Below are 14,467 nucleotides of genomic sequence, written 5' to 3'. Positions count from 1 at the left end.
GGCCAAATACACACCATCTCCTGGATCTTCTGGGGTACTGGCTACTGAAATGGACTCCATTTATAATCCATCCTACCCCCATGGCTGTCTTTCTAAAACCCAAACTCACTTACTTTAAAAAACAAAAACTTGATATCCTCTGACACTCGGCCTTTGCCACCCTTTACTCAACCCTCAGTTTAAGACACCAACTTCCTGGCATGATGTTCAAGGGCCAACGCAAACTACTGACTTACACAAAGGACTATCATCTTCTCCCATGAACATACACTCTCCGCACAGGATATGGTCTTATTTTCCACAAAGGTCAAAGCATTCTTTCCTGATTTTTCTAAAATATTACTTCCTATAATGGTTTCCTTATTCTTTTGTGCTGCCAACTCCTAATCATGCTTCAAGGCCCACATTCAAGTTTACCCTCACACCCCTCTGCAGCTTTCCCTGACCTCCCCCCAGCCCACTCAAACAAAATGATTTTCTCCTTTGGCTACATTTCCTTGGTTCTTTATAATGCCTTGTAAGTAATACCTCAATGGCACATAAAATAGACTACCTAGTTATTTTGCTGATAAGTCTCCGTGCAGATTGTGAATACTTTGAAGCAGAAATTGTGTCAAATTGATTGTAGCATCCCTGAAACCTATCAGATACCCTAGCACATAATAGTTGCTCCCTAATATTAGGAGGAATAAGCTAAAAAAGTGAATTATTTAAAGAGGAAAATACAAGTTAAAATTATGCCAAGATACCACTTCTTATCTCAGATTGGTTTTTTAAAACAAGGTCTGAAAATATACTCTTTTGAAGAAACTGCACAGAAACAGGTACCCTCATACAATGACAATAGAAAAGCAAAACAGCACAATCCTTTTGAGGGAACTTGGAAATATTTAGCAAAATTATATAGGCAGAAAGTAGATGGGAAACCTCTGTACCTTTCACTCAATTTTGCTGTGAACCTAAAACTGCTCTAAAAAGTAAGTCTATTAAAAAATTATATAGATACTTATTCTTGAGTCAACAATCCCACTTCTAGGATTTTAGTAGTTTATTCCAAAATAAATTTTAGTAATTTATTCCAAAAATATACTAAAAAAAAAAAAACATGACAAGGTTTTTTTTTGTTACACCACTATTTGCAATAGCAAAAATGACTGGAAACAACCCAAGTCTTTCTACAGAAAGATGGTTCAATAAACTATAGTACACAATAGATTATTGTGCAGATATAAAAAGAAATGATGACTCTCGCTATATACCTCTATCAAGTGATATACCAGGTATACTGTTAATTCAAAAAAATCAAAGTGCAAAAAGCATATATGGTACACTACCAAGCACTTAAGAAGATGGGTAGGGGTGGGGTAAGGAGAATAACATATGTACATGTTTGCTACATAAGAATAAACCAAAAAAGTTAAAAAGGCTTACCAATAATAGGAAGGAAGAAAAAGGGTAGAAGGGGCACAGATAAAAATTATACTTCCCAGGATATAGCTTGTTTAGCTGATTTGATTTTGGAACCATATAAATATTTTATATAATTACAAAACAAAATTGGATTAAAAAGAGCAATGCCCAAAAATAAAAGCAAAAATGAAACAAATAATTCTGCATATTGAGTTGGAGGCATAACATCACAGATAGGAATGATTCCAAGTGTCTTTAAGACATAGTAATTTGACTATCCATAGCATATACTCTAAGTGGTATGTCCCTAAGAGCTACAACAAAATATTACAGAATGATCTTAAATGGCTCTGGTTAATTATATTATTGATGGTGGCATTGGTGTTGGTATTCTGTGATGTACATTTATTGCAGGATAAGGCAAATCAGTAATGATATTGTTGCAGTCAGAACACAGGATTTTAAGGGTAGGAGCAAGAAGACGAAGTAAAAACCTTTCGGTCTTGAACTTTTACTGGAAATAACAGCATGATTCCACGGTGCATTTTTCTCTTTCGGAAAAAAAATACATACTTCCTAGCTCTGCTTTCAGAAAAACCTAGGAAACAGGACCATATAAGGGAAGTTCTAGCAATGAGCACACAGGTGCTCAAACTGTGGTCTCTAAATACCATTAGTCAATTTTAAAAATTAGGCTTCCTTGATGATAGGCATAAAATGTTCAAGATGAGCCTGGAATATCTTGCCACTCCAGAAAGCAAAGAAGCTAATAGAGACAGCTGAGAGAATGTCAAAAGGTCTCAGAAGTCAGCCTGGGGAGGTTCTCATTGGTCCAAAAATCTAGAATTGGGGCAGTCTGAGAATTAGTAAGAACAGTCATTGCCGTGAATTGAAATATATTGAAATAACTGAGCTCATAATGATAGTAATAAACGTTATTGGTCGCTGTGGTTGCTGTGATTTCTCCCTTTAAGAACTTGCTTTTCTGCTGCAATGAATGCAGTTAGCTGACAGCCTCCAGCTACGGGTGCCTTTAGGATCCACCTCAACTTCACTCTTCCCAGGCAGCCCCCAGTCTATGACTGAACACAACTAGATTTGGCCACTTCTGCCTAAGACAGGACCCCTAATGAGCAATCTTTGCTTCCAAGCTCTCACCATAGGTAAACAAAGACTTCATCAGATAAGCACCATAGACTGAGGTTCTCCCTGACCCTGCCTGCTTCATCCCCTCTTTACAGGTGTCAGACTGGCATCACAGTCTGAACGTTATCCCTCCCAACCTGCTTCCTGCCCCTTTTATCTTTCACAGACATTCGCCCTCAACAAACCTTTCATTTTCCTATGAAAAACTACAGTCCAGACAACCCAGTTTGTTCAGAAAATAAGTTATAAGGAAAAAGTTAAAAATGGAGAGGAATCTGTGGATTTGAAGATATAAAAGACATGGCAACCAACTGCAATATGGACCTTATTCAAACATTGATTTATATAAAAAAGAGAAAGAAACAATCAGGAGACAATGAACACTAACTGAATATTTAAGGATAGAGGATTATTTTAAATTGGAATAGTGGTATAGTGACTATACTGGGTATCATATTGTGTACTATATTTTTAAAATCCTTATCTCCTAGAGATACATGTAAGATGTTTATAGGTGCAATTATATGATGTCTAGGAATTGCTCCCGATTATTCCAGGTAGAGGGACATATGGGTAGGGCATAGATGGAATAAGACTGGCCTTGAAAATTGTTTAAACTCAACGTGTCACATAGGGTCTCACCACTCATTGGGTTGAACATGGAGGCTTATTATATTATTCTTTCTACATTTGGGTATGTTTGGTGTTTTCCACAATAAAAATATTGGGTTTCAAAAACTTTGTCTGTCCCATTTTGTCATTTACTCAGGAAGTAGAAGTGGCAAGAGAAGTGGAACATGCTCTCTACAGTGGAACTCTCATGAAGGTCTGAAAGAAGTCAGATGATTTTGTTGTATTAAGGCTTATTATTCTGATTTACCCCTTAAATTATCATTTCTCACGTCAAATTTCATGTGCTATTTCTAGAGCAATATTAATAGTGGAGATGGTAGGCATTACTATCTAACTCTTATTCTAGATATGAAAATAAAACTTTTAATGTTTTACCACTAAAAAAAAAAAAGGTTTATTGTTTTGGTTTGGACCATGATGCTGCACTGTCAGTAACTCGGACATCACACAGACTCTTGAAGGCATTAGGGAGAACTCTTTCTTACTGGACTGAGGAAACAGCGTAACCTCCTGGGTACAGTGTAGACTCTGGAGTCAGGCTGCTTGGCTTGGAATCCCAGCAACTCCATTACTAGCATGACCTTGGACAAGGAACGTCACCTCTGGGCCCTAGAAATAAAAATCCTGTCTGGACTACATAGTCTTGTTGGGAAGATTAAACAAGATAAGACACTTAGCATAGGACCTGGCAGGGTAAATATCAATAAACGTTCACTATTTTCAGTCAAACACCGGACACCAATGCATAGCAGCAGCAGTAGTTTCCAGAACACTGTTTCTGATGAAAATCTTGGAATGTACATAGGAATTCCCCGATGCCAGCTGGTACATTATTTTAGACGTATCTGTAGGCTTACCATAAGTCCATAGCACTATGCCAAGTGTTTTTTAATATATGCATACCTGCCCGCCTGCTTGCCTGCCTGTCTCTGGAGTCTGGCATCCATTATACTAAGGGTCCTCGACTTCTAGTTCACATGCCAAAAGTCAGCAGAAGGTTTAATTTCCTTCAAACTCCATTTCCCTCCCAACTTTCCCTTTTAACTCGTCACTTACTGATCTTGGAAAACACAAGAGCATATAAAAAGCCATGGCTACCAGGAGTTTCTCCCCTTTGCCCACCACATACCCGACCAGAAGTCACTTGCTCAGCATACGGTACCCCCATCATTGGCATAGTACTTCTAAAATTCGGGCAGGAATACAGTCATATGGAAGAAATGAGAGAGGCCTATGCTGAGGACTTTGATGATGTTTGTAGATTTGTCAATATTTGAAATGTAATCTAATAACCTAGTCAACTAATGGACTAGGCAGGATTAGCAATAAGGTTCAAAAGGAGCATTCTAGTACTAAGATCACAATCAATTATATATTCTATATCCCTGGCCCTTTAAACAAGGATGTAATTTCCCAAATTACAGAGGGCACAAAAATGTCCAGTCTAGGCAATAGCATCCTCCTGTGTACCCAACCTATCCGTTGATCCCTATTATCTACTGCCGTGGCTCTTTGGTTCTTTAGTTCCATCATGTTCAGACTCCTGCAGTTCACTTCAGGTCCTCCTGCTATGACGGATCCCATCTGGATCAGCCTCTACCAACCTTGATCCAGTTTATCTGATTTGCAGTTTGTACGTCCCTTGCCTTCAATTGCAAGTACCATTCCCCACTTCTAGGAGGATATTTTTGTGCCAGTTGCAGCCTCAAATACCCCCACGTGGAGGAGACCGAGAGGAAGGGGACGCAAAAGTAGACCAGTTTTTAGAAGTGTTTGTCTTCAGATGGTGCCACATGGCTGTGGTATATTTATGAACAACACTGGGATGCAGACTTTCATGGGGTCAAGGTACGCAAGCTAGGACTGTTATTTCAAATTTACTATCCCTATAGTAAGAAACAGATTTTTTGCCAAATTTTAGCTTAAATAAATCATGACCGTGAGGAATAAGACTATGGTTTTAACAGACAAGACTTCAATTTTACTGTCAGCCAATTAATTCACAATAACAAAAGCATGTTTTTGTACTCACAAAGTACGTTAAAGGGTTCTGCCACTTGGGCATCTCTGGACTCAGTTGTTTTATCTTTAAATCGGCAGCTCAGATTATATGGTCATATCAGTTCTATGTTGAGATTAATTACTGAAAACTGTACCTTACTATAAAGATGCAAACCCATGCCTGGGAATAAAGGGAATAAACGTTTTCAACTCTTCATGGGTCTATGCATTAGAGCTACGTTGTCCAACGCGATCGCCACTAGCTGCATACGGCTATTAAATTTATTAAAATTAAAAAAATTATTAAATTCAGTTCCTCAGTCACACTAGCCATATTTCAGGTCCTCAGGTGCCCCAAGTGGCTGGTGGCAACCGTATTGGACAGAACAGAGCATTCCATTAGTGCAGAGAGTTTAACTAAACAGTCATGCTTAGAGATTCATTCTATATTTTGTTTTCCTGTGTGGACCAATTTAAGAAAAAGCTAATATTTATACAATATGAGCTTTATACAGTATTTATACAATAGGATAACAGATCTGTCAAAGCGTTTTAAAACATTATAAACATTACATGCAGTTGCCTGGTAAGCTTGATTTTTCGCACCCAGCTTTTAAAAATTCCTTCAAATTTGACAGCTTAGGAATACACTAATAATTTTTTTAAAGAAGTATTTTTCTTCTTCATATGTAGACTGGTGAATCAAAGCATCATGTTTTACTGAGTAATTAGTCCTTCAATAATTCACATGAGTAATGGGTCATTTCGGGGTTTAACCCCTGCTTCCATTATTTCTGACCAACGGTTTACCGACAGATGTCTCACTTTGGATATACACAACAGAAGCCTGGGATCTGTTTCACGTACATCTGTTCCCAAACAGCTCAGGCAGATTAATACTTAGAATGGACCTAGCTCTGCTAAGTCCCATGTAATCACTAACTCTTGTTGTTTTAAAATTGATTGGTTTTTTTCTCATTTTCACATTTTTCCACATTACCTTTCACGTTGCAAAGTTTCCAGCAAATGAATGTCTATATAAACTTAAAGGACAAGAAAATCATGAACTCCTTTATAAAAGAAACACTTTCAAGACCTTATTTTGAAGCCCAGCTTTTTCAGGTTTTTCTGGTTACAGCTCTAATTAAGCTGAGCTCAAAGTCGTGGTAGGAATAACCCTTTGAAAAAACACAACATGAAATGGTATAACCTGAGGTAGTAAGTCTAAGAATAATAAGAGAATTGTAAACCATAACTAAGATTTGAAACCTTAACCGTATTTTAAAAAATATTTAAAACATAACATTCTCATGCTAATCGAACACACTGTAAGATCCTTGCCCTGAAATTTAATAAGAGGGTACAGGAAATGAAATTGAAGAAAGGATAAGCTAGTCCTTTTGTCCATCATGAAAAATCTGCTCATGACTAGCCTTATCCCACTATTTTCTATCAGAAAGTGGTTTCTTCCTTTCCAAAGACAGACCCTGTGCTGAGGTGACTGCCCACCTCTCATTATTGTGTCTTGAAGCTAGGGAAGGGGAGCAAGAAGCTTGGCCCGTATTTCCCAGGCGGTTCTTCTAATTAGAAATTCATTAGGGCTGTGAAGCTTTGGTGTAAAATACAAGTCTTCCACACACACCTGGCATCTGATCATTAAAACTTAACTCAGGTTTATTACGATGTCCTAACACCAAAAGTCTATAAAAATAGGTATTTTCTTTAAAATGCAACTTCACAGAGTTGATGGTTCTTAGAGATCATATAATGTAAACGCCTCATTTTGCAGATGAATAGACTGTCACTCAGAGCAGTTAAATGACTTGCCTTAAGTCAGTTACACCCGTTAGTTGTAGACAAGACCTCAGGCCCCTTGGTGCACTCCTGAAACCCTTCCTACACCAGATGGGAGATTACAGGCAGCCGGAGTGGGGTGCCTGTAAAGGATCCTGTAGTGCTTTTCATACTTCAAGGTGCTATTCATCAGTAAGTGATAAAGGTGCCCAGTGTGAGGTAACAGAGACTTGTGGGCATTTGGCATTCCAGTCATAGAGATCCTAAATTAATCATTCTTCAGTGTACTAAAATATGAGCTTAACATAGTCTAAGGCTATGCATTACTGACTCTCCCTACCAGTAGCTTTTCCTTTACGGGAAAATCTCATAACCAGGTCTCGCAGTACAGTAAGCAGATTCTGCATTGGGGATACACAAAAATGCTTGTACCTTCTGCTTCCATCTAACGTTTCCAACAGAAGTTTACCACTTGGTAAGCGCACGTTCCTAGAAGTCTGTCCTTGGTTGAGATTTAGAACAATGCCAACAGGCCATCAGTGATAATTTTGAAAATGTTGGAACTCTGAAAATATCTGATCCAGCAACAAGCTAAGGGCTAAATGACAAAATACACATATTGGTCTATGGCATCTGCCCATACCCCTTTTCTGAGTCTCTTCTCAATTTTTGACACCTCACGCCTGGTCCCAGGCACCACGTAGGGGACTAACAACACTGTGGCCTGCTCTGCCTAGACAGGGTCCCATGACCCAGATGTGCCTGACCTTTCTCATTTGGCCTTAAAATCCTCATCTGACCCCTCTCCCATTTCTTCACGAAAGGTTTTGCTCTTTCCTAGAGCACAGAGAGTTAACTTGGTAATTAACATGAATAAACTCATACGATTCCACAAGTAAAATGACTGTAATTTGAGATTCCAATAGGAAGATCATTAGGCACCATGGCAGGCGATAATGAAGATATTTTCTGAATGGATGATGCCCTTTTGTATACAGTTTGCTTACAGATGTGACATACTGGTCAATCTATGCCCTGGTCATAGATTGCTTTCTTTTTCCAACTTACAGCTGAGCAAGATGGAACCTTCTCACCATGATGCTAACAATGGAGAAGTAAGCCAACATCAGCTGAAGAATGTTTTGTAAAAAGAGTTCTAATGCTTTAACAAAAGGGGAGGGGGATACTCTTACAGGTGATGAGAAGTCACTATTAAGTAGCAGTGTAGTAATCAGATTATAATGCAATGGGCAAAACTAAAGTTCATGAGACCAATTAACAAATTCATTCACGTAACAAATGTTTATGTCAGGCACTCTTCAAAGCGCTGAGAGTAAACAAAACAGATGTCCTGAACATCTTCCCTCTTCTCATGTAGATCCCATCTCTGGGAGCTACACCATCAGTTCCCCCCAGTTCTGAGGCCTTCAGATTTGGTCTGAATTATACAACCAGCTTCCCTGGTTCTTCACTTTGCAGATGGCATACATTGGCATATCTCAGCCTCCATAATCCCATAATCTCCGATTCCCATAACAAATCTCCTCAAATATATATTGTACTGTGTATTTTTTTCAAGGTTCTATTTCTCTGGAGAATCCTACTACATGTCATTATAAATAAGCCAAAACCCATAGAATGCAGAACACCAAGAGTGAACCCTAATGTAAACTATGGACGGTGGATGATAATGATGCGTCAATGTTCATCAGTTTTAACAAAGGTACCACCTTGGTGGGAAATATTTATAATGGGGGAGGCTATGCATGTGTGGGGAGCAGAGGGTATATGCACCTTCTGCTTAATTTTGCTGTGAACCTAAAACTGCTCTAAAAATAAAGCCTATTTTTTAAAAAAAAAACGAAAAACAAAACAGCTACTAAGGCACTATGAGGTTTAAAAACTGAGTGATCTTGCAAGCATCTCATATGATGTAATAATGCCCAGCAATCCGACCCCACCCCTACCCTTTCCTGGGACAGCCAGGCACCGGCCAAGGAGCAACAGACATGGTCTCCTCCACTACATCCTCCCACACCACGTCCTCCCAAGTATGGCAACCTTAAGGTAGTTTTTCCTCCATTTTCTGGACCAATTTCATTTGTCTTTCACCACGCACATCTAAGCTAATTCCACATCAGAGAGTATTTCTCACATTTAAACATATCTCTCAATACCTCCTTTTCTTTTCCCACTCTTATTATTTTACTAAGTAAAACATCTCTTGGTTCCTCCTACAAATAGTAGTGCTTACTAAGGTGCTAGGCTTCTGGACCTCCAATTTTCAGGGCCCAAAGTGGTTTGCATACTAGGTGTTAGTTACAAAGAAAGGGTGGTATATCTAAATGAAGGAAAAGAAAACCAAAGTGTTTTAGGTCAAAATTACAGATCAACACTTGCCACCTTTAGAGTTATAACTGTCGGGATGTCTTTTTAAACTCTACAGCCAGGAATGCTAATTAAGACTATTTTCCCTCCATCACCACTCAGTATATAAAAGAGCATTTTTTGCCTTCATGCCATTATTTGACTTTTCGTGTACCGGTATTGCAACACTGATTTGAATACCTCTGGTTGCACAATGTCTCCTTTTATTCCTATAGTATTTCAGCTTCATTGTAGGTTAAATCGACTCTTGTAGGCCAATTTAAACTCTAATGGTAAACTTCTATGTCCCCAAATTCGAACAGACTTAAAAACTAAACAGAATAACTCTATGTCCATATCCCTAGCTTTTAACTCAAAGGTTCTAGAAAATACTCCACAGCTTGGTTTTCAACACACCTGAAAACATTTTTAATTAAAGTCAAAGGCAGTTTTAGTTAAGTGGGTCAGCAGGACACCTGCAGCAGAAGCAGAATTCCCACTCAGAACCAGCACTGGGTCCCTGACTAGTCTGTTTTGTTAGATTTTTGTACAGGAAACTGTAAAACAGTGACATTTTTCTATTCTTTGAGGTAAACAGCGCATTGTGTCTTGTTTTCCAACAGGGGAAGGCATTTTTTAAAATTTCATAAGTTAGCATTTAGAGGGGACGTGTACCACATCCCAAGGTTTTCCCCTAAATCATCTCTAAGACTTGAAATAGTTCTATTGTACAGAATTATAACACTTTCTAAATAAAGGTTTAGGTCAAAAGGCAAATGCACGTAAACAACAAGATGATTCTAAAGTCAATATTGAACACCAAAAGTTTCTAGACTGACCTTTAGACTTGATTCTAGACAATGGCAAGGAATGTGAGGGATGGAAAAGTCCAGAGAGACCAAAAGTTGGGGTGAAACTTTCAGAAGTCAGCAAAATGAGAGCTGGATTTGAAACCCACGTGTAGTTATACTCGGTAAAATGCTTATACTTTCAGCGTTACCGTCAGAAGTTGACGGAGTAAAACTTCAACTTGGAGGGGAGGAGCAGGTGACCTTCCTGCATCTGGAAAACACCTCCCCTTGCGGGGCTCAATTCTTTCTTCGGCGTCACAGAGCAGAAGCAGAGTGTGACGCAGGTCCCCGGATGGCACCCCAGGCGGAAAGCCAGCTGGGAGGGGACAGGTAGCGGGAAGCCCCTGGGGGCGGCGCGGGTTCTCGCCACCTGGCGGGAGGGAGGAGGCGGCGGCTTCCGGACGCGGTAGCCCGCTGTGGCAGAGGCGGAGCTTGAGGAGGGACTGCGCCGGGAGGAGGGTGTGGGGCCGGGAGAGCGAGGAGGCGCCGCGGGGGGCGAAGACGCCGGGACCTTCTAATTGGGACCACTCACCTGTGGGGCGCTCGGGCTGGATGGGTTGCCACCTCAGGACCCGCTCGCTCAGCACCACGTCGCAGCTGTCCCTCCGGATCTCGAAGATACCCCGGAGCAGAATCAGCTCGGCCGCCGACTCTGGCTGCTGCCCTGACGCCCACAGCACCGAGGGCACGGCGTCCGCCGCCGGGGGCGCCTCCTCCTCCCGGCAGCCCTCCAGGGCGCTCACCCTGCCGCCGCGCCTCCCCCGGGGCATGGCGGAGCTACCGGCTGGGCCCGAGCCAGGGGTCCGGGGAGGCCTTTGGGGGAGGAGGTGGAGCCCGCGGCAGCCGCGGCTCTGGCTGCGTCCGGCGCTGCCACAGCAACCGCGCGCTGGGCAGAGACCCAGGAGGGAGGCGGGGCGGGGCGCGCAGGCGGAGCCGCCCTGACCTAGTCCAGCACCTTGGCCCGCCAGCCTCCTGCCTCTGCCACTTACTACAAACAGACCGCAGTCCAGGAAGAGGAATAAGTGGCTCTCTCCACCTAGTCCCTACAGTTGCTTGAGATTTTGCGCACTGCGTTACCCGCCAAAATATAGGCCAGCGCTTCTCAAACACTGACTTGCATACTCACCCCCTGGGCATCTTGTTAAAATGCAGATTCTTATTGAACAAGTCTGGGATGAGGCCCCCGACACTGTTTCTAGGAAGCTCCCAGGTAACGCCGCTGATCCTCAGAACGCACTTTGATTTGCAAGGGTATAACCCTCTGTTTTTCCACCTTCTTCCCAGCGGGCTTTCCTGGAGTGCAGAGGTCGTGCTTTATAACCTTGCTTGCATGCCCCCAACAGTTAGCTGAACTATATGCAGCTGGTAATAGAGAACTCAGTTCCCAAAAGCCCTGAGAGGACGCCAAAGACAAGTCCCTGGTTTACATAGACAAATTTTCGTTCTGACAAATTTAATGTTAAAGGAAGGTGCCTCCATGCTGTAAGTATTAAGGGTCCTACTTTTCCCCAAGGTGCTCCTCTGCAGTCTTGTCTCTGCCTGGATCTGACTTTCCCTGGAGAGAGATCACAAGAAGCAGGGCTTGTTCTCCTGAAGGCTAATGCAGCGTTACCTGGAAATGGAGAGAGCCCGAGCCGGGGCGGGCGTGGGAGGGTGGGGGCGGTCAGTCCTTCACTTTCTCGCGATAACTGAGATTCATGAAATTAGCTGTTAATTTGGAAAGCACAGAGTCTGGAGGCCAATGGTTCTCAATCACATTAGAGTTACCTGGGGAGTTTGCTTATAATCCAGATGCCCAGGCTACACTCAAAGACAATGAAATTGGAATCTCTGGGGGATGGGACCAGACTTCAGGAGTTTTTAAAGCTCTGCAGGTGACTGCAATGTTCAGCCAGAGCTGAGTCCTCTGCTTTAAGCAGTGTATTAACAGGGAGCTGACAACTTGTGAACGTGAGCTCTCTGGAGGAGGAGCCAGAGTGGGAAGTAAATCAGCAGGCTTATTTTTTATATACACAAGGCCAGAATAATTGTATTGAGAAAAAGTTAGGGAGAGGAAATTAAGTTCATAGAGTTGTGAATCTAGTTCCACTATGCTAGTGCCTAACCAGTAACTTCTGATAGGCAGCCACTTCTCTTTCTGTCCTCACCCCTCGTCACACTGCAAAGTCAGACAGAAGAGCTAATGGTAGCAGGAGCATCTCAAGGGTCTCTGCTCAAACGTAGATTTCAAAACACTGAGGATGGAGACCACAGACCTAGCCAAATCCCTTTCAGACACAAAGCGCCTGTGTGCCAGTTAAGCTAGGACTCTTACTGTTTAATGCTCTGAAAACAAATACCCAAGCTTCCAGGTGACGTGGGGAAGAGCCTCGGTGTGATCTGATTGCAGCCAGCTGTTTCTTGGAGCAGACGTGCAGCTGCTGTTAAACCTCACGCAGGCTTCAGGTGGCTCAGCTCAGCAGTCATTAGTGGGGAAGGCTGGTGCCCTCCGCAGAATGAGTTGCAGTTCTGGAGTCAGCATCTTGTATTCACAGCTGTCAGGCAATCAACACAATAAGAGCTCATTGGCATTTTAAAAGCTCACTGAAAGCCAGGGCTGATAGGCCAAGGCAGTGGCTACTTCTTAGGACATTTGCAAGGGGCAAGTTGCCATTTTTCAAGCTTCAGTCAAGCCAGACAGCCAAAAACATTGGCTTTGGCTTTCTTGAGGATGAAAGTACTGGCTATGTTCCATTCTTTCCCTTTGATGAGCTGTTCTCTTCTAGGATTCTAAAGGTTGCAGTGCCCTGGAGCTCTATCCACAGGATCCATCTACACGAGCATCAGTGCCATGGCTTTACATACTATTCAGGGCTCCTCCAGTGATGTCATCAGCCCCAATCAGTCCCCTGAACTTCAGACACTATGTCCAACTGCCCACCTGACATTGCTAGTTGGCTGTCCAACAATCATCTGAAACGTAGCATCTAAAACCAAACTCAGGATTTTCTATCACAAACCTGTTCCTCCCAGAATGTTGCAAATCTCAGCAAATAGTGTCATCAAAATCCTTGACATCATCCTCATTTCCTTTCTCTGTAATGAGAAAAAAGAAAAATTCATGACATATTTAATGTCTGCATGTCAATCTGTATTTTGGGTGAAGTGAGCTTTAGTTGCATCCATCTCTCAGTCATTTCTGATGCTAAATAAGCACATTGTCAAGGGGTCTGCTTCCCTCTCGTGCTGAAAGGAGATTTTGTCAGAATGTTCCTGCAACTCGGGCTCCTACTGCCTAAAAGGTAGAGGGCCATATATCCCTACAAGAATTACAGAGAAGCGAGAAAAAATTGTAGAATCCCACCAAGTCAGAATATTACATCTTCTTCATATGCCAGTTTTTTGCACTCACATGGAAACTCTGTTTAAAATGAATTGCTCAGCTACGTTTTAGGACACATCTCAAATGATTATGGGATGACAATGACCATGTAATCTCTAGCTTCTCAATAAACAGTAACAATAAGTAACTGAGGAGAGAAGAATAGGCACTTCTTTCCTTTCCCTCAAGTTTTTAAAGCCCCATTTACAGGTAGGTACTATATTCATAAACTTGGAGCAATTTGAAATGTATTTCAACCAAATAGAGAGCTTGAAACATTCTCACAGTATCTGCTAGCAACACTGTAGTGCGGAATCTTAAGTTAGGTATAACCAGATACACAAATAAAACAGACAATTTAAATCAGAAACATATTCTCATTTTCTAGAGCTCACACTATTATAACTGTGAAAAAGGCATTATACCGAGGAGGCAACATCTCTTCCCACTGTTGAAAACAGCCCACTACTTTCAGACCTCTTACCCATAGACACCAAAGAGTTTGGCACTGGGTTCAGTCTTTGATTATTACATCATTTTCTGTCACCATTTTGGGCATGTCAGTGTCCTAGTCCCAAATTTCCATGACAGACTCATCCCAACAATCTATGGTGTCCTCTGTTGCAGGCTTCCATTCTTAGAACATCCTCTGGACCTTGTGGAACTTCTTGAATGCTTAAACTCAAAAAGCACTCTTTCAGAACACAGACTCTTGTTCTTTTCAAACTTGGATATGCTTAAGAATCTTTAGTTTGTTTTTAATGTAAATTCCCAGTGTTTACCCCCCACTGATGCTCTGAGACTTTGAATCTGTACCTGAACTAATCCTAGAAACATGTGTTTTAAACAGGTACAACAGGTGATTCTGTATGTTTTTTGTTTTTTGGGTTTTTTTGCGGTACGC

At 41.7% G+C, this 14,467-nt stretch overlaps 1 protein-coding gene and 1 long non-coding RNA gene across 3 annotated transcripts in view; both read right to left on the bottom strand.

Moving 5' to 3' along the window:
- CERKL (CERK like autophagy regulator) overlaps nucleotides 1-11,051 on the bottom strand; it is a 146,816-nt gene extending 135,765 nt beyond the window's left edge. For both annotated transcript variants that reach the window (XM_019931577.3, XM_019931578.3), the window contains exon 1: nucleotides 10,735-11,051. In XM_019931577.3, the coding sequence (XP_019787136.1) occupies nucleotides 10,735-10,972 (238 nt within the window). In that variant the 5' untranslated portion in view covers nucleotides 10,973-11,051. The remainder of the gene's footprint in view (nucleotides 1-10,734) is intronic.
- Nucleotides 11,052-11,643: 592 nt separating this feature from the next.
- LOC141279166 (uncharacterized) lies at nucleotides 11,644-14,037 on the bottom strand. The gene is made up of 4 exons (XR_012333047.1): nucleotides 13,989-14,037; nucleotides 13,202-13,277; nucleotides 12,517-12,736; nucleotides 11,644-11,757 (listed from the first exon to the last, which is right to left on the bottom strand). It is a non-coding gene; the product is annotated as an uncharacterized lncRNA (long non-coding RNA).
- Nucleotides 14,038-14,467: the final 430 nt, after the last annotated feature.

This window comes from Tursiops truncatus, chromosome 7 (assembly GCF_011762595.2).
Source record: "Tursiops truncatus isolate mTurTru1 chromosome 7, mTurTru1.mat.Y, whole genome shotgun sequence".
NCBI lineage: Eukaryota > Metazoa > Chordata > Mammalia > Artiodactyla > Delphinidae > Tursiops > Tursiops truncatus.
This window is presented reverse-complemented; position numbering and strand designations above follow the sequence as displayed.